This window comes from Neurospora tetrasperma, assembly GCF_000213175.1.
Source record: "Neurospora tetrasperma FGSC 2508 unplaced genomic scaffold NEUTE1scaffold_6, whole genome shotgun sequence".
Lineage (NCBI taxonomy): Eukaryota > Fungi > Ascomycota > Sordariomycetes > Sordariales > Sordariaceae > Neurospora > Neurospora tetrasperma.
The window spans coordinates 1,324,869-1,342,247 of NW_009799104.1; the positions used below are offsets into that span (position 1 = coordinate 1,324,869).

A 17,379-nucleotide genomic window follows, 5' to 3' on the forward strand; every position below is an offset into this window, starting at 1 on the left:
GCTCAACTTTTTGCTTCCTTTCTTCCCTGGAGGAGACATGGGGAAAAACTTCCCATCATATGGAGTCTAGCCATCTCGGCAGTTGCAAGCCTGGCGTTTGGGCTTAGTCGATCGTTTTGGGCTTTGTTGTTTTGGAGAATGGTGATGGGACTGGCGAGTGGGGATGAAGGGATGCTGAGGAGTATGGCGGATAAATTTGCTGGCAGGAAGAAGAAGTACCGAGACAAGGCACACCAAGTATTGTCAATGGTGAGCAACCTAGGAATGGTGGCTGGGCTGGCGATGGGTGGGCTTTTGGCTGAGCCGGTGAAGGCATTTCCGGGGTTGTTTGGTGCAGAAGGGGCGTGTAACTGGAATGAGAGTAAGGAGGGAGTGAGGTGGATGGTTGAATACCCATTTGCGTTGCCCTCGGTGGTGAACGCCATGTTGATTGGGGTAGTGGCGGCGGTAACTACAGGATGGTTGAGGGAGACGATGCCTGAGCAAGACCAGGCCGAAGATGGCACTGGGTATTTCCCACAGAGACCATACATCCTTCTCAGCAACACCTCAACAATTCTCTCCTTCCACCGCACTGAAAAGCCCACACTCATATCTTCCATTCTCTCCACCCTCACAACCCGTACTCTCCCACCCTTGATCTCCTCCTTCCTACTAACCCTCCACACCTCCGCCTTCACTTTCATTCTCCCCCTCCACATCTCCACCCCTTCTTCACCTTACAGTCCCCTCTTGTCGAACTCCTTCCACTCCCTAGTGCCCACCCTCTTCCGCTTCACCGGGGGACTTTCCCTCTCACCTCTTATGATCTCTCTCTACCTCTCCCTCTTTGGGCTTCTCGGCCTCCTTTTTCGAGGGTTCATCTACCCCCGGTGGCAGAACCGGCTAAGCACTGTGGGCTTGTTCGAGCTCTCGCTGGCTATCTTTCCTTTTGTGTACTTGGTAACTCCTTACCTTTCTTTGTTCTCTTGGGGTCACCAGGATACCACAGAAGGGTGCGCCGAGATCTGGAAGTGGATTGCTTTGGGGGTGGTAATAGGGGGACAGACGCTAGCAATGACGATGGCGGTGCCTAGTGCTGAGGTCTTGCTTGCTGAGTCGGCATCGTCGGAGGAGGGGGTGCAGGAGAAGGTACAGGTGGTGGGAAATATGGTGACGAGCCTGGCGAGCGTGGTTGGGCCGGTTGTTGGAGGAGTGGCGTATGCGAAAGGGGTGCGAGAGGGTGTAGTAGGTGCTGCTTGGTGGTTTTATTTGGCTGTTGTGGCGATTGCGGCGGCGGGGTGGTGCATATGCTTTCAAGGGAGAGTTTATGAAGAGCCCGTGGATGATGAAAAGAGGTAGATGTTACGATTTTAGGTTCTTGAAAACATCGCAGAGACGTTGAATGTTGGGATTCGGTTCACTTCTAACTCGTGGATGAGTCCAGCTTTCATTCTGATACCTATATAACGAAAACTAGCAGTATACGACTCGGGAACGTGTGTAGGATAGTAGAACAATAAGCGACATAGCTTAAGTTTAAGTCTTTATAAGTCGCCAGCTGTACAGATTTGTCTTCTCATTCAACACACCACGATGATTTCACATCCTGCATAATAATGTACCCTTCCCACATCACCCACCACCCTCTTGACGAAAAAAAAGCCCCTTTCACGACTTAGCTTGACAAACCTCGGTCACCACTCCCTCAAGTCGCCTCACCCGCAGCAGCCAGCGCAGCCACCTTCTTCGCAAAGTCCGCATTCTTCGCCACCGCCAAATCATAAATCGGGTGTCCCAAACTATCATGAATGCCAAATGTAGACTGTACGTCCGCCGGTGTATCGACCTTGGTGTTCCCGTACGCATACGCCAGCGTGGTCTGATACTCCGGGTCAATGTTGCCGATGCCGGTGGACTCATCCCCCCACGACGAGCAGCCGGTGCACTTGGCCGTGACTTGGAAATGCGTCGCGTTGATGTGCGTGCCCTTTTTCAGAACAGTGTAGTGCGAGTCAGTGTAGGCGGGCGGGGAGTAGTAGCCGCTGTTGTTGTAGGTGGTGGTGTTAGTTTGTGGGTAGTGGGCGGCCTCAAAGAGAAATGATGGGAGAGAGGATATAGAGAAAGGGGGTTGGTTTGTTGGTGAAATGGGATGGGATGGGATGGGATGCGGAGGAGGAGAAATGTAAACTAAAACGTACTAAGCAATCCTTGGAGAGAGGACGACTTCCTTGTCGTTTGCCCAGGCGATACCAAGCGGGTTGTAAGTCATGTGGCCGCCCCAGGCAAAGCCGGCCCAGCCGACGTCGATGGGGGCGACGATCTGGAGGACGGTGTCGTAGATGAGGTCGGCGGGAATGACGTCGGGTATGGCGACGCGGAAGATAATGCTGCGGTCGCTGGTGTAAGAGGCGAAGGTCAGGCCTGTGTCGGCATCTACGTAGACGCTGGAGTCTGGTTCGAACTGTCTGGGGGCTGTCGGCAAAGGTCAGCTTTGTTCTGTATGAGGTTCGAGATGGGGAATCTTACTGAGAGCTGGCTTGCTGGCTCCCAGGAGACTAGCTAGACTCATTGCTACTCGTGGAAGATGCATGTTGGAGTCGCTGGTCCTCTTACGTACAGTTCGCCTAGGAAATACACGGAGGACACCGAGTACGGTGTGGGAGAGGTGTAGGAATAGAGGCCATAGAATGTTCTATAGTGCGCTTGAGAGGTCAACGGCCGAGTAATAAGACCACAATGCCAGTCTGGAAAGTGTTCTGAAGCCTGGAGGATTGTTTCCGTTGATATAAAAGGCATAAACTGTGAAATATGAACCATGTCCGGATGCTACCGAGACAACAAACCCGGCTTGAAGCTGCTACTTCAGCATGCACTTGTAACCGGTTATCCAGACCGTCGAGGCCAAGCGGAATATGAAGGGAGGAGCTGATCCTGACCCGGAGGCTACTTCAGTTTAGACGGCTGACACGGTAGGATTGACACATGTGGTTCACGGTCAAGGGTTGAGAAGTTTGCAGCGTGACTGACATCAACATGCTCGTCGTCATATATAGTCTGCCACTTGTTTACCGGGTTCAGGAATTGAACAAATTCCTTTTTCTGACTCCTTTGAAGCTTGCCTCTTGAAGACCTGAATAATTACAGCCTACGCTTGAGATTACCTTTATATAGATATTTTGAGAAAATGTTGATACGTTAGTGTGAAAAGATGGCGTTTTGTTTAATGATTGGATATGATTCGGTGTGGATTGGAAAGGATGAAGTAATTATCTCCAGGATATAGATGAATTTTAATCATGCCGTGAATAAGCAGGTACGGGACGAAAGACCTCAACCTCGTTCGATTCGCGTCGAGCAATACTTTCAAGCAACTCAGCCACGAGACGCGGGACGAGAGGAAGTGATGTGGCCGTATGGGGATCTTCACCAGGTTTAGGCTAATGAATGCGGTTCTTGAAGGTTCCGATATGTGAAGTAGTCTCTAATATAGCCCGAGTAGGGAAACATGAAGGCGGGATGCAAGGAGTTAGTGCGTATAACATCTTGGCATTGCTTCGAAATAAAGTGCCGAGCTCCCCAGAGGACAAAAGATGCAGTGGCATCCATTTTTGTTTCGCTGGCTTTCGTTAGCGAAAGAGTTCGATATGGGCAGGGCAAGTAGTTGTTGGTTTAGTTATGTGAATATTCCTCTCTGGATCGCAACACGGGTGCAAAGTTTGTCGTCTTCCCGAGTGTTCTATCGGTATCGTCGAGTGTCCAATAATGACATCTCGTCAGATATAGACAGGAACTGTCGCAGTCCGGGCACAGAAGGAAAAGGTTTGCCCGAATTCAGCGATAGTGGAAAGCCTGAGCAGAGCGAAGAGAGGTAGAACGGGCACGTCGTTGCCAATATAAAAGAGAATCGGCTCTGAAATTCCCAAGTTCGGGCTGTCATCAATCTCAACATGCACATTTCTCGTCGTGGTGAAGCGAAGCCAAATCGGAGACGATGTTGACGAGAGACACTACGTTAAGACGAGGACATCTTTGAGAATAAGGGGAGAGCATGATAAGTTTCGAGCTTGTGGCTGACATGAGATCGTCGCTAAAGGAAGGTTCCGGTCAGAGAGGCGTTGAAAATTACCAAAAGTGGTCGAGGTGAAGAAGAGGGGAGAATTCGGGTGCCGTTTTGAAATCGAGACCAAAAGCCAGTGTGCGCCTGGTTTGTGCCCGAGGTTGTACCGAACTTGGCGTGCTTTACACCGAGGGCGGGGTATCTCCAACAGCGGACGCTCCTCCGCATTTGGCGCCAATTCTTTAGGGGACTGAGGGCCTAGGATTCCCCAATTCAGGTAGGGGCATTTCTTGAAAGGTGGGAGGTTCTCATCAAGATACTTGAAGGGATTGTTGGCCTAGTAAGGCGCCCGGTATCATGTTCTGTACCTACTTGTTCATGTTCAGTTTTGTTGGCAAATTTTGAATGTTGAAGCCACCACTGCCGCTCCTTTCACTCATTCTACTTCGCTCTCCTACTCCTTCCACTTTACTAGGTATACAAGATGCCCTTTACGACGCCCGCACTCGCGCATAGTCGCAATCGATTCTGTCCGTGGCTCCTTAGTAATCGAAACGTTCCCAACCGTAATGCTCCCGTTCAATTATCCATTATGACCTTTGTGTAATCAAGTTATATTACTAGGAAGCTGCGAGCATTACTAAGAGAAAAGCATTAGGGGAGGAAATGCGCCACGAAGAAAACAGGAGAGCACCTTTTGCAAAACAAGAAATCTTCGATCTAGTTGATGGGTTTAACATAACAATAACATCTGCTGAAAGTTCAGCGTGTATATGTGCACGTCGCGGGTGTCAAAGTTTATGTAAGTACGCCAATATCCTTCCAACATCATGCTAGTGAGCATGTTGAAAGATCCTCCCTCCTCGGCTGGGTCCAGACCCATCGGACACCAGGCCAAATGGGGGCTAGAACGATGAAGCTATTCGGTGATCCACGAGATCCTCGCGGCGCTCGCGCATCACCGATTGTGGAGGTTTCGAACAAAAACCCCACTTCCCGTACCATCAGCCACGACCCGACAGCTCCGGAGAGACCCGCAATAAAAGTGACTGAAGCTCCCCCTCTCTTCACCAAGTGACAACTCACTCATAACAGCTCCTCAGCTTTACTTCACTTTCAGCCCGACAGCTCGCCAACTTCACCTTTAATCTGAAAAGGCGAAGAAGAAGAAGCCGGTTTACCCTTTAAAAAAAATCCTACTCACGAACGGGGCTCTCCACCTCACATCAAAGACATCACCACCATGGCGCCATCCACAACCGCCCCAAAGGCCCCCCTCAAATCAACCCTCCCCCCGCTTCTCCTCGGCACCGCCACCTTCAACACGCAATACGTCCCCGACCCTCACTCGCTCCCCTACCGCTCCATCGTCGCGTGCGCCCTCTCCCTGGGCGTGCGTGGTTTCGACACCTCGCCTTACTACGGCCCCTCTGAGATTCTCCTCGGCGACGCCCTCCACACTCTATTCACTTCTGAGACGAACCCGCTCCCGCGCGAGGACGTCTTCATCGTCACCAAAGCCGGCCGCATCGCCGGCGACGAATTCGACTACTCCCCTTCTTGGGTGCGCTACAGCATTTACCGGAGCTTGCAAAGGCTGCACACGGACTATCTCGATTTGGTGTACATGCATGACGTCGAGTTCGTGTCCCCTGCCGAAGTGCTGGGTGCGGTCCAGGAGTTGAGGCGGTTGCGGGATGAGGAAGGGCTGATTAGACATGTGGGGATAAGTGGGTTCCCCGTCAAGGTCCTGGCGGAGCTGGCGGAGATGATTCTCAGAGAAACGGGAGAGCCGTTGGATGCGGTGTTGAGTTATGGGCATTTTACGGTGCAGAATCGGCTGTTGAGTGTTGAGGAGTACGTTTCTGATGATAAGAAGAGGGAGCAAAAGGAGGAGGAGGAGGAGGAAAGCAGTGTGTTGAAGAGGTTCAAGAAGGCTGGGGTCGAGGTCATTCTCAATGCGTCCATGTTGGGCATGGGGTTGTTGACGCAAAAGGGAATCCCGCCTAACCCGGACTCGAAGGAGAGCCCGTTAGTCAAGTGGCATCCGTCGCCGCCGGATTTGAGGATTGCATGCAAGAAGCTGGGCGAGTTGGCGGCGGCTAAGGGCGAGAGGCTGGAGAGTGTGGCGATCCGTTGGGCGCTGGAGGAGTGGGCGAGGGTGGGCGCCGAGGCGGAGGTTGGTGTTGATGCTGAACCTGGGTCCCCGTTGAAGGTGGGCGCAACGGTGTGCGGTGTCTCATCCATTCCCGAGTTGGAGGAGACAGTCACCGAGTGGAATGACGTGTTGGAAGGATTGAAAAAGGTGGCGGCTGCTGGGGGAAAGGCAGACGGTCGCGTATACGGAACAGAGCGCCAGGAGAAGATCCTGAAGTTGGTGGAGGATGAGATGTGGCCAGCCTTGGGTGAATGGATTGACTTTGCCTGGGCCAGCCCAGGAGATGGCTATGTCAACACCAGGCGGCCCGAAGATAAGGGTAGGGTTCCCGATGATGGCGTAGTAGCTGCGCATGAGGAGAGAATCAAGCACAAGAAGTAAGCGCTATGGTTGGGTCTACATGTGGTGGAAAAAAAAAGGGGGTTAGGTGAGTGGCATGTCATCAATAGATGAGCTATAAGCTGGTTTCTCTCTCGCACTCGAATTTTCTTTAGACTAGATTCAGACGTAGTTACTGAAGCACTCCGTAGGATGCTGTAGAACGCAAGCGAATACAAGATCTATAAGTCCACATGCGACAGCGAGATATATGCACAGTCAGTACGTAAACCCATCTTTACCTTTATCACCTGTTCAAGGCCAAGGAATGTTGACATTAATCGCAGGCCTCTGAAGCTCTTGAACGATGCAAACATGAAATGCGCAAGATGGGAGTTAACCATGTGAGGCGCTTAAGCAACAAACGAACTGTGAAATCAGCGAAATTGGGCTTCCGACTGCACAGTGGAAAATGTCCTACTACCGGCAGGGAAGTAAAGGGCAATATGGGAAGAACTCGGCGTCCTCTCGCGATTTTTATTCTTACAGCAAGGCTTGTCATTTATACATAGATACTACACAGGCAGACAACGCGTCGAACCTCTTGATGCTTGATCCTTCCATTATTCTTTACTTCCTACACATGCATCGAAACCTTTTACAAGAAATTAATACCGACACCGACCTGCAGTCCCTTTCTCGCTTCCTCGCCTCTCCTTACCACCAACGGCAGGCTGAAGTTCAACTCAAACCTCGCCACGGGGTGCGCATACACCACACCAAAGCCAGCCGCGATGCTGGGCAGGCCGTTCGCCAACTCCGCCACCGCGCTCTTCATGCCACTCGCAACAGCGCCGGAATCCAGCGACACCGAACCCTCAGCTGTCTTCTTTCCCTGCAGCGCAACCAAACGGCCGCCGTTGGCGAAGAGCTGGAACCTCAAGGGGGAGGTAGGACCAGCCCTGGGAAGCGGTAGAAGCATGTTGACGGATCCAGCAGCAAAGACGTCACCGCCAACGGAGTCGGCGCCGTCGTGAGGGCCGAGGCCGCCCATGCTGAAACCGCGGACATCGGTGGGGCCGCCGAGCTGGAAACGATCGTTGATGCGGCTAGGGGCAACGGAGGTGCTGGAGAGGGAGTAGCCCATGGGCAGAGGGTAGAGGAGACCAGCGCGGAAGCCGGCGCCAACGGAGACACCGGGAAGTGGGAGGGCCTGGGCGGCAGAGAGTTCGACTTCGGACTTGGCAAAGGAAACGTCACCCTTCAGAGGACCCCAACCCGCAAGCTCGGCGGCGGTGCGCACAAGATAGCCGGCCTGGGGAAGCATGGGATTATCACGGCGGTCGCGGGTAAAGGTGTGGGTGATGGAGCTCTTGAGGGAGTCACCGGCATCGGCGCGGACGGTGGGCGAGGCGGAGGCGGAGAGACCAGTCAGCTGGCGCCAGACTCCGGAGTAAGTGAGCGCGTGGTCATCGCCATTGTCGGTCGACCAGGCGAGGCGGAGGTTGCCGCCGGTAAGGTGCTCGTCGTGCGAGGCCCAGGGCTTGTGGGTGGATGAACGCAGAGCCTCGAGCGCAAGACGGATATCGGGGTTGCCGTTCACCGGGGTGGAGAAGACGGCGTTATAAGCGGACCGAGTACGGGTACCGGCAGCAGCGTTGACGGAAAGGGTCTCGGCACCGCCAAAGATGTTGCGCAGAACGGCATTGGTGTAAGCGGAGCCCTCAGCGTTGCCAAAATCAGTACCGGCCTTGAAGACGAGGCGGGATTGTTCCTTGACGCGGATGGAGACGTCGAGCTCGGTGCGGTCGGTGGGGGACTGGAACTGCTCTTGTTGCTGCTGGCGGGCATCCGAGATGAAGACACCAAAGCCATCCTCCTTGAAGATGCCTGTTGGGAGTAAAGCGTGCGTTAGAGGGTGCTGACTTGTGGGAAATGCAGGATATTCGGTCGTTGTTCGGGTGGGAAGAGGAGATGGAGGAGGAGTGGGCGCGCACCGAAACGGGTAAGCTTCTGGGTGGCCGTGCTGATGCGAGCGAGGGCATCGCCTAGGGTCGTAGCGGGGCTAGTGGTTTCCTCGACAATGGGCTTGAAGACGTGGTCGAGAAGGCCGCGGCGGGTGTTGTTGGCGCCATGGATCTCGATGGAGTTGACGGTAGCGGGGGTAAGCAGGTGGTCCTCGATCTGGGTTGGGGGAGAGAGAGAGGTTAGCGGGACGATGACTGGCATTTGTATTCAGGGCTACCTCAGGATTGGATCCCATACGATGGGGTTCGGCACCTGGTAGGGTTGAGGCTCCTTGGGCTCGGTAACGACGGCAGCGGCCTTTTGGTGGACGATGGCAGCGGCCTTGTCGATCTTCGCGGTGGCAGCCTCGACCTGAAGATTCCAAGATTTGGATCAGGAATTGGCCACTCGAATTGGCGCAATTGAGACGGCCACGAGGGACAGGTTCTTACCGGATTGCCGGGGGCACTTGGAGAGGAGGCCATTGCAGCTTCTCGCCTGGGTTGGCGGGATCCCGATCACAGGTTGGCGACTTGTTGAGGTTGGGATGTTCTCAAGTCTTGCCAATATTTTGGTCCCGAACTGACTGCTGCAACCGTCGACCAGGTTCAAGACGGTCAATTCGGCTTCGGGTGCTATCGGGGATCCATCAATTACCGTCGTCACTACCTACGTAACGGTGTGGCTAGTGCTGCTGGTGGACTGCCGAAGTTTGAACGGCAGGCTGTGGCTGACGTACACTACATTGAGATGAAAGCCGACGGCCGTGGAGATCCTTTCCGGGGCCCCCCCTGCTTCAACAAAGGGAACCACAATTGCGGCAGACCCACTGTAACTGGACTAGACCCCGATTGGGTCCAACGTCCAGTCCAGTTGTTGGTTTCACTTTTTTTGGGAAATGGAGATTGGGGGGGAGGTCGCTTGCCGTGTGTTCCCCCAACTCCACAATGAATGCCATACATACCCCGTGCCGTGCCACCACTGTCCGTCACTGCTCTCACTGACATTCTGTCGCTAACCTTGACTGGACCTACCCACTACCTACTTTCCACCTTCCATCCTAGAAATAGACAGACCACCATCACCACATCACATCCACCTAATATCCAACTACTACCAATCCATCCACTTCCAAACTTAACGTACTACTCAATCACCATCGTCACTCACCCGAGACTCGAATCACGTCGCTCCGCCGTCTCCAAAGTCGCAACAAATCCAACTCTCGATCGCTCGTTTAAAGGCACTCACTCCCCTTGTCCCACGGCCGCCGATTCCTTCTGGTGTTTTCATTCTTTGCCACACAGTCGCGGCCCAATACCATCTCGAGACATCGCCATCTGCGCAATTCACCATGGCTACACGTGCGGCACACAAGCGCGCAAGTCCACCAAATTCCATGGTCTTGCTTGAACATGGACTAATGTTTTCTTCTAGTTGACGCGCGAATACAAGTCCATCACCGAGAACCCCCCGCCGTACATCACTGCCCACCCCTCCGAGTCCAACATCCTGGAGTAAGCATCTACCACTGCCAGCTTCGCTTATATGTGGCCAGCGGCTGACATACAGTTCTCCAGATGGCATTACATCATCACAGGACCCGAGAACACTCCCTACCACGGCGGTCAATACTGGGGCACGCTCATCTTCCCGCCCAACTACCCCTTCGCCCCTCCTGCGATCCGTATGCACACTCCTTCCGGCCGTTTCACACCCTCGAGCCGACTATGTCTCTCCATCTCGGATTTCCACCCCAAATCCTTCAACCCGGCATGGGAAGTCTCGACGATCCTCATCGGCCTACTATCATTCATGACCTCCGAAGAGATGACAACGGGCTCCGTCTCGGCCACCGAAACGGAACGCAAGTTTCACGCCGCGCGCTCACGATGGTGGAACTCGACGGGTGGCGGCTCCCATCTCCGACCAAACGGCGCAGCGGGAAAAGGCAACGTGAAGGCTGGCGATGGGGGTGCCAAGTTCAGGTCGGAGTGGCCCGAGGTGGACGCTGAGAACTGGAGGTGGATCAAGGAAAACAACATTGACCCAGCGACGGGGAACAGGCCGGAGCCGGCGAACGCGTCGTCATGCGGGCCTCAGCTAGGTATCGCTGGCAGCAGCGGTGGTCAGGCTCACGCTGTTGTGGACGTGGTTATGCAGCAAAGAGATGCGGGTCAGGGGTGGATGTCGAGGCATAAGTGGCTGCTGGCGGGATCCTTTTTCTTCTTTTACGTATTGATGGTGAGGATCTTTGGCGAGGCTTGAGGGATGAAAAATCCTGGGAGGGGGGGACTAGCAAGCAGAAGGAACGATCACTATCAGCGAAGGATACCCTGCATTATCCGACAATACCACCGAACATCCGAATCGAACTTGGGTCGCGGCCGTCAGTCAGTGGATTGTTGGAGGTCAAGACGTCCATTTATTGCAATATGGAATACGGTTTTCTTCTATCATATTTATATATACAAGCATCGGCGTTTCGGGAGAAGGGGGGGCAGTGGAGGCCGTGGATAGGATCGTTAGCGTACGTGATCATCACGGGCATCATCAGCGTTGGACATACAGGCAGGCAAGGCGAGAAGAAAGAGACCACAACGTAATTGCAATTTCCAACAATACCAAAACCAAGACCAAGACCAAGAGCAAAAGTGAAAGGGTTCCCAGAGCAAATATGTACCGGAGTTGGACTGGAGAACTGGAGCATGAGCGCAGTTCATCACGTGTGTGACTTGAGCAGAACGAGAGGATTGGTGGGATAGGATTGAATGAATGGATTGCCCAAAAAGACCGATGAGTGATGTATCACATTTGACATACCCTATCTAATTCAGCTTAGTCGGGGGAATTGGACACGTCGTTCCTTCATCAAGTGTCTCAGCTTCCTCGACCTATCTTATCTCACACAGATATTCTCCCAATCAACAATCATACCTACCTAATTACATGAACTTGAGCGATAATAGTACACCAACCAATCAAGCGAAGAAGTCGACATCTCGCTCTCTCTCATCCTCTCCATCCTAAAATCTCTCGAAATTGCGTGAATGGAGCAGGGCATCTCTCTATCCAAAGTTCATACGCGCACATGTCCAAAAAATTTAGCCATTTTAGCCATAGCAGACAGACATTTTCCCCAGAAAAAGAATTGATAGGTATTCATATTCATATTCTATTCTATTCATCAACTGCTCAAAAAGAAAAATCAATCATCCGCCGCCCCCTCCAAAAGTTTCCCGTCCCCGCCGCCCGCATCGATGCGCTTTTCGTTTTTCTTTTTCCAACATCATCATCTCTCTCTATATATGAGGGAAAAAAAAAAAAAAACATTACATGTCATCTGTACAAAATTGTCGAGCTTGGTAACGCAAGTCTCTTGAAGAAGAAGAAGAAGATACAATGGTTGCATATCGCTGGAGCCTTGATATCCAAAAATAAAGGACAAATCGCTGAGAAATGCTAAGTAGGTAGGTAGGTAGGTAAAAACCAATTGGAACCGCGGAGGGTATGTCCAAAAGAGAAAATAATGGAAAGAGAAAAAAAAGTGTGAGGTGGAGGGGGGGGTGTCTAGATCTAGTGTATGTGGTATGGTGTAGAGATGAGATGTGAAAATTCGGAACACCATAAAATCAATGCATGATGACCATCAACTTCAGAAACCCATTGCGAAACGAGGTCGCTCTCTCCTCTCTCTCTTCTTCGACGCGTGAATTATCCAATCCTCACTCAATCGTCTCCTCGTAAGTGGTGGTGTAAATAGGGGGGGGAGTGGTCTATGAAAGTATGTTATTGTGCCTTATTTTATATGCTTTTTTTTTTCTTGGTGTTTTGGGGTTTGGCGAAAGAGAGTTTACTCCTTCTTTTGCTTCTTGAGGAAGCCAAAAATGCCGTTCTTCTTGGGGACGCGGACGAGCCAGTAGACTGCGAGGGCGCCGAGGATGTTGAAGGCGATGTAGGCAAAGAGGATGCTATTGTTGAAGAGTATATTAGTAACCGTTGTTGAAAACATGACAAGGGGAAAGGAGAGAGCGGGAAAAAAAAAAAAAAAAAAAAAAAAAACATACCCAAAGTTGCGCCATCTATCGGCATAGTCGGACGACACGCTAGCAAGGAACGTGTTGGTCTTGTCAATGGGGCAGAAGCTGCATTCGTCCGTGGCGTCCGGGTTGAGGAGGTAACCACCAGCGGCCTTGATGTAGTCGGACATGTACTCCCCGCAAGTGCCGTTGAGGGGGTTGAACTTGAGGAACTCCACATCCGAGCAATGCACGTCCGTGTTGGCCACGCCGACCGACAACATGGCGCTGACCAGGTACGTGAAGGGGCTAACGCGGTACATGAAGATCCAGAAGCGGGGCATGGCCTCGGGGCTGGCGAGGACACCGCAGAAGATCAGGCAGAGGGAAAAAAGAAGCTGGGCAATGTTACCACCGGCCTCAGCGGTCTCAAAACCGGCAATCATAAAGTCGGTGAAGGTCGAGGTGAACCACATGAAGGCGAGGAGGAGCAGGAACATCAGACCGCCACGCTCAGTGACTTGGCCCATGGGCTCAGCGTTACGGTACAGGCCGACGGGATAGTACCAGCAGAAGTACATGATGGCACCCATGAGCGCGTTCCACGGAAGCTCGACGATGATCTGGGAGAGCATGAAAACCTTCCAGCCGTAGACCTTGGAGGGGCGCTCACGGACCTCGTAAAGCGAACGCTGGACGACGAAGTGAGGCATGGTCTGCTGGACGAGCTGGCCGAAGATGGTGAGCAGGTTGAAAATGGCGAACATCTGGTTCTGGAGACCCTGGATGGTGTTGGGGGCGTTGTAGAAGACGAAACCGATGAACAAGGCGACGGAAATGCAGAGGGCGGTCTTAGAGTAGATGTACGACGGTGTACGCCAGTATTGCTGGAAGACACGGTAGGTGACCTCTCTGAGCTGCTCGAAGAAGGGAGCGGCGAATTCGCGGTAGCCGCCAGCGTCACCATCCATTTCCAAAGCGTCCGCGTGGTTCGAGTTGTTCTTCAGACGTTGCAACTCCTCCTGGACAGCTTGGTATTCGGGGCTGGATCGCCAAGCATCGTGCCAGTCAATTTCGGAGTGAGTTCCAGGAGCAGCACCGATTACCTCGAGCATCCACTCGGCGGGGTTGGCATCAGGAGGGCACTTGACACCGCTCTGGCGTTCGAAGTAAGAAGCCATAGTCTTGGAGTTCTTGCCAATGTCACCAAAGTAAACGGTCCTACCACCCTTGGCCAAGAAGAGCAGACGATCGAAGCGCTGGAAAAGCATGGCCGAGGGCTGATGGATAGTGCATAGAATAGCCTGGCCGCTCTTGGTCAGCTTCTCGAGGAGGTCCAGAATAGCCCACGAAGTCTGAGAGTCGAGACCGGAAGTAGGCTCGTCAACGAAGAGAAGAAGAGGAGGCTTGGCAGCAAGTTCGACACCGATAGTAAGACGCTTTCTCTGCTCGACGTTTAAGCCTTCACCAGGGACACCAATGATAGCGTCGGCGTACTCCTCCATGTCGAGGAGCTTAATAACCTCATCGACATAAGCGAGCTTCTCGGCGCGGGGAACGTGGGCGGGTTGGCGGAGGAGGGCACTGAAGTTCAAGGCCTCACGGACGGTAGTGGTTTCGAGGTGGAGATCCTGCTGTTGAACGTAACCGGTCTTGCGCTGGAAAGAAGTATCGCGAGGCTTGCCATCAACCAGCATCTCACCAGTGATCACACCGACGTTGATACGGTCAGCCAAACAGTCGAGCAACGTGGTCTTTCCGGCTCCGGAGACACCCATGAGAGCGGTCAAAGTACCAGGCTTAACCCAGCCATCAACGTTGTTGAGAATCTGGCGAATTTCCTTCTTGATGGGAACATGGTAGGAGACGTTGTTCCAGTGGAAGACGCTAGTCTGGGCCTGCAAGAAACCAGCCTCCTTGTCGGAAGTGTTGCCATCGCTGACGTGGCCCTTGCCGGCAACCTGAACGCCACCAGACTCGGCATCGCCCTTGTTCTCCTTGAAGGAAGCGGGCTTGTAGCCCCTGCGGAAGACAAGAACCTCACCCTTGCTCTTCTTGGCCGAGACGGCCTCGGCAGCAACAATGTAGGTGAAGAGGAAGAAGCAGATGAAAGCGATGATGATACCAAAGTTGCGCCACCTGTGGCTGTTGACGTAGTTGAAGCTCTCACGGAGGTAGTCGTCTCCAAGGACGTAGTCCTGGCCCGCGACGGAACCAACGGCTGAGCAGACGCGGTTCAAGTTACCGACGTTGGCGTACGTGGGAATACTAGGGCTAGGAACATAGGCTTCACAATGAAACTTGCGTCCGACGAACTCATTTAGCATCAACGACTCGAAGGCATATGCGATGGGATCAATGTAGTTGATCCAGCGGCACCAGCCAAGCATGTAAGTGGTGGGAATGGCGAAACCAGTGAAGATAACGAGCGCAAGGATGATGATGGCAGCGGGCACCATGGCCTGAGACAGCGTACGCGAGGAACTGGCGATGGTACGGAAGATCATCGACATGACGAGTACAGTGACGAAGGACACGAGCAGGAAGAAGAAGAACGGACCCGCTTCTCGGCGCAAATTCGTCATGAAGTACAGCGTAACGTTGAAGACGATGGAGTTGGCGAGCTTGTAGGGCATATCGACGAGCATGGAAGCGACAGCTTCGGCAGACGGGTGGTACAGAGCATAACGAGCGTGCTTCTCAACAATCGGACGTTGAGCGTAGAGGGTCAGAATTTCGAGGGCCGACGAGAAAGCGTTCATGAGAATGGCGAAGAAGAGAAGAGCGCCGCGCCGGTAGAAGCTGTCCGTGTTGGGTTGCAGGTTGTAGAAGACACTGGAGATGATGAGAGCCATGATGAAGTTACCGATAAGAGAACCCATTGTGATACTAGGATCTCCTACCAGGCGTCGCCATCCTCGCCACAAGCACAACTGAACCTGTTGGATGTAGGAGAGTGTGAAGGGAGACTTGGCGCGCTGACCCTTGGCCTGCTGAGCCTTCTTGGAGGCGCGGAAAGCCTCAGCATCAGGTCCGTTGATGGGATGCTCCTTCTTGTACTCTTCAATCTCAGCCTGGAGAGACTTGTACTCGGCACTATTCTTCCAGGCAGCAGCAAACTCGTCGGGTGTACGAGGAGCCTTGCCCTCAAAGCCGGGGCGGACAATACGCTCTGTGGGACTGGTCATGGAGGTCAGGAAGTCGGGAGTGGTCTGGCGAGCGGGGCATTCGAAACCCAGGTTGACGAAGTACTGCTTAGCCTCGTCGGCACGGCCGAAGAAGATCTGGCGACCCTCATACAAGACAGCAGCCTTGTCGAAGAGGTCGTAGGCGCTTTGAGGGGCTTGGTAGATGGACACGCAGGCAGTGCTTCCGAAAAGCTCAGTCTGCAGTCTGAGGGTCTTGACGAACTCGATGGCATTGGCACTGTCGAGACCTCTGGTGCTGTTATCCCAGCACTGAAGGGGAGCACCAGAGAGCGCGGCCTCGGCAATGGAGACACGCTTTCTTTCACCACCCGAAACACCACGGATATACTCGTTACCGACACGAGTGTTGATGGTGTGGCTGATGCCGAACATGGCCATGACGACATCTCGGAGATGGTTGGAAAATTCGGTCTTGGTGACGCCGTCGGGGATGTGACGGGGAGCACGGGCGCGAGCCGCAAAGGTCAAAGTCTCACCCACCGTTAACTGGGGGAAATGGGTATCGACTTCGGCAGAGTAGATGGCCTCACCACGGTGATGTGTGTGGATCTCCTTGGCGGTCATACCTAGGTAGACGTCGTGTTAGCGAGACCAACTCGACACACGGACAAAAAAAAAGATTACTTTTAGGCACCACATACCCTGATAGTTGAAGTAGGACTGGTCGTCGATGAAGATGCCGTCGTGCTCGCCGGCAATAGTCTTGAGGAAGGTTGTGCAGCCGGAACCAGGGGGGCCCAAAACAACCAACATCTCACCCTTGCGCACAACACCGTCGAAGTCACGGAGAATGTCGATGCGGCGCTGTCGCCCCATACCAATGAGGTTGCGGACCTGGCTGAAGATTTCGAGGCCAACATTGAGAACATCCTTTTGGTAATCCGTGGCAGAGCCGAAACCGAAAACGTTCAAATTCTGGAAAGCGACACCGGTGGTACGGAACTGAAGGCCATCGCCACTGATCTGCTCAACGAGGGCCTTGGCCCAAGCACGAGAGTTGAAGTTGGGACCATTGGGGTTGAGTGGTGAGTTCTCTTCGTCGACCTGGAAGACAGTTTTTCCCTCGGGAACGGCAGCGTGGGACTGCGAAGTGTATTTTCGTGCCAGGGCGAGGACTTGGCTTGCGCGGCGGTTCTCCTCGATACGGTCCTCGTCCTCCTCGCAGGTGCTGTCGCTATCGTTGGCATGCTGGGCGTCCTTCTCCTTCTCAGAACGAGCGGTGCTTCCGTCGACATCGGTCATGGATGTGGCCCGTGTTCCCGTCATCTGGTCGTTATGAGAGTGTGAAGAGCCCGGCTCGGGATGAGTAGGTCCGGAAGGGTTGGCGGCGACGGTTTCCTCCTCCAAGTCGTGTGTCTGCCGGCGCCCAAGAGGTGCTCCAGAAGTCCGGGCTGTGTGGTCATAGTTCCCGAAGGAACCAGTGCCCACCATGAAGGACATGGTGGTGATTTCTTTTGTGTCCGAAGGACTTGCTCCAATTACAATACGGTTATGTATTAAGTCGCTGATGAGATGACATTAACTTCTGCCCTAACCCCGAAGATATTGGTGTAAGTGTCGGTCCGTGCCTTATGTTTAGTTGGACCCTGACAATGTCGGGTATGTCGAGGTTGGCTGGGGCGGTGTGGG

General features: G+C 53.4%; 6 protein-coding genes across 6 annotated transcripts; 3 read left to right on the forward strand and 3 right to left on the reverse strand.

Moving 5' to 3' along the window:
• Window positions 1-246: 246 nt before the first annotated feature.
• NEUTE1DRAFT_49163 (uncharacterized protein) lies at window positions 247-1,341 on the forward strand (the record flags this gene model as incomplete). Its single annotated transcript, XM_009855551.1, has 1 exon — window positions 247-1,341. One exon carries the CDS (start codon window positions 247-249, stop codon window positions 1,339-1,341), a length of 1,095 nt encoding a protein of 364 aa, XP_009853853.1.
• A 346-nt stretch (window positions 1,342-1,687) lies between these two features.
• On the reverse strand, window positions 1,688-2,572 carry NEUTE1DRAFT_140583 (uncharacterized protein; the record flags this gene model as incomplete). The annotated part of the gene is made up of 3 exons (XM_009855927.1): window positions 1,688-2,024; window positions 2,181-2,454; window positions 2,509-2,572. 3 exons carry the CDS (start codon window positions 2,570-2,572, stop codon window positions 1,688-1,690), a joined length of 675 nt encoding a protein of 224 aa, XP_009854229.1.
• A 2,672-nt stretch (window positions 2,573-5,244) lies between these two features.
• NEUTE1DRAFT_68762 (uncharacterized protein) lies at window positions 5,245-6,767 on the forward strand (the record flags this gene model as incomplete). The annotated part of the gene is made up of 2 exons (XM_009855928.1): window positions 5,245-5,888; window positions 5,946-6,767. 2 exons carry the CDS (start codon window positions 5,283-5,285, stop codon window positions 6,576-6,578), a joined length of 1,239 nt encoding a protein of 412 aa, XP_009854230.1.
• Window positions 6,768-6,911: 144 nt separating this feature from the next.
• On the reverse strand, window positions 6,912-9,085 carry NEUTE1DRAFT_124549 (uncharacterized protein; the record flags this gene model as incomplete). Its single annotated transcript, XM_009855929.1, has 4 exons — window positions 6,912-8,405; window positions 8,513-8,699; window positions 8,781-8,894; window positions 8,975-9,085. 4 exons carry the CDS (start codon window positions 9,005-9,007, stop codon window positions 7,174-7,176), a joined length of 1,566 nt encoding a protein of 521 aa, XP_009854231.1.
• A 791-nt stretch (window positions 9,086-9,876) lies between these two features.
• NEUTE1DRAFT_124550 (uncharacterized protein) lies at window positions 9,877-11,308 on the forward strand (the record flags this gene model as incomplete). Its single annotated transcript, XM_009855930.1, has 3 exons — window positions 9,877-9,924; window positions 9,960-10,039; window positions 10,103-11,308. The coding sequence occupies 3 exons, from the start codon at window positions 9,877-9,879 to the stop codon at window positions 10,788-10,790; spliced, it is 816 nt and encodes a 271-aa protein (XP_009854232.1).
• A 1,056-nt stretch (window positions 11,309-12,364) lies between these two features.
• Window positions 12,365-17,190, reverse strand: NEUTE1DRAFT_131843 (ABC transporter CDR4; the record flags this gene model as incomplete). Its single annotated transcript, XM_009855931.1, has 3 exons — window positions 12,365-12,493; window positions 12,590-16,316; window positions 16,392-17,190. The coding sequence occupies 3 exons, from the start codon at window positions 17,188-17,190 to the stop codon at window positions 12,376-12,378; spliced, it is 4,644 nt and encodes a 1,547-aa protein (XP_009854233.1).
• Window positions 17,191-17,379: the final 189 nt, after the last annotated feature.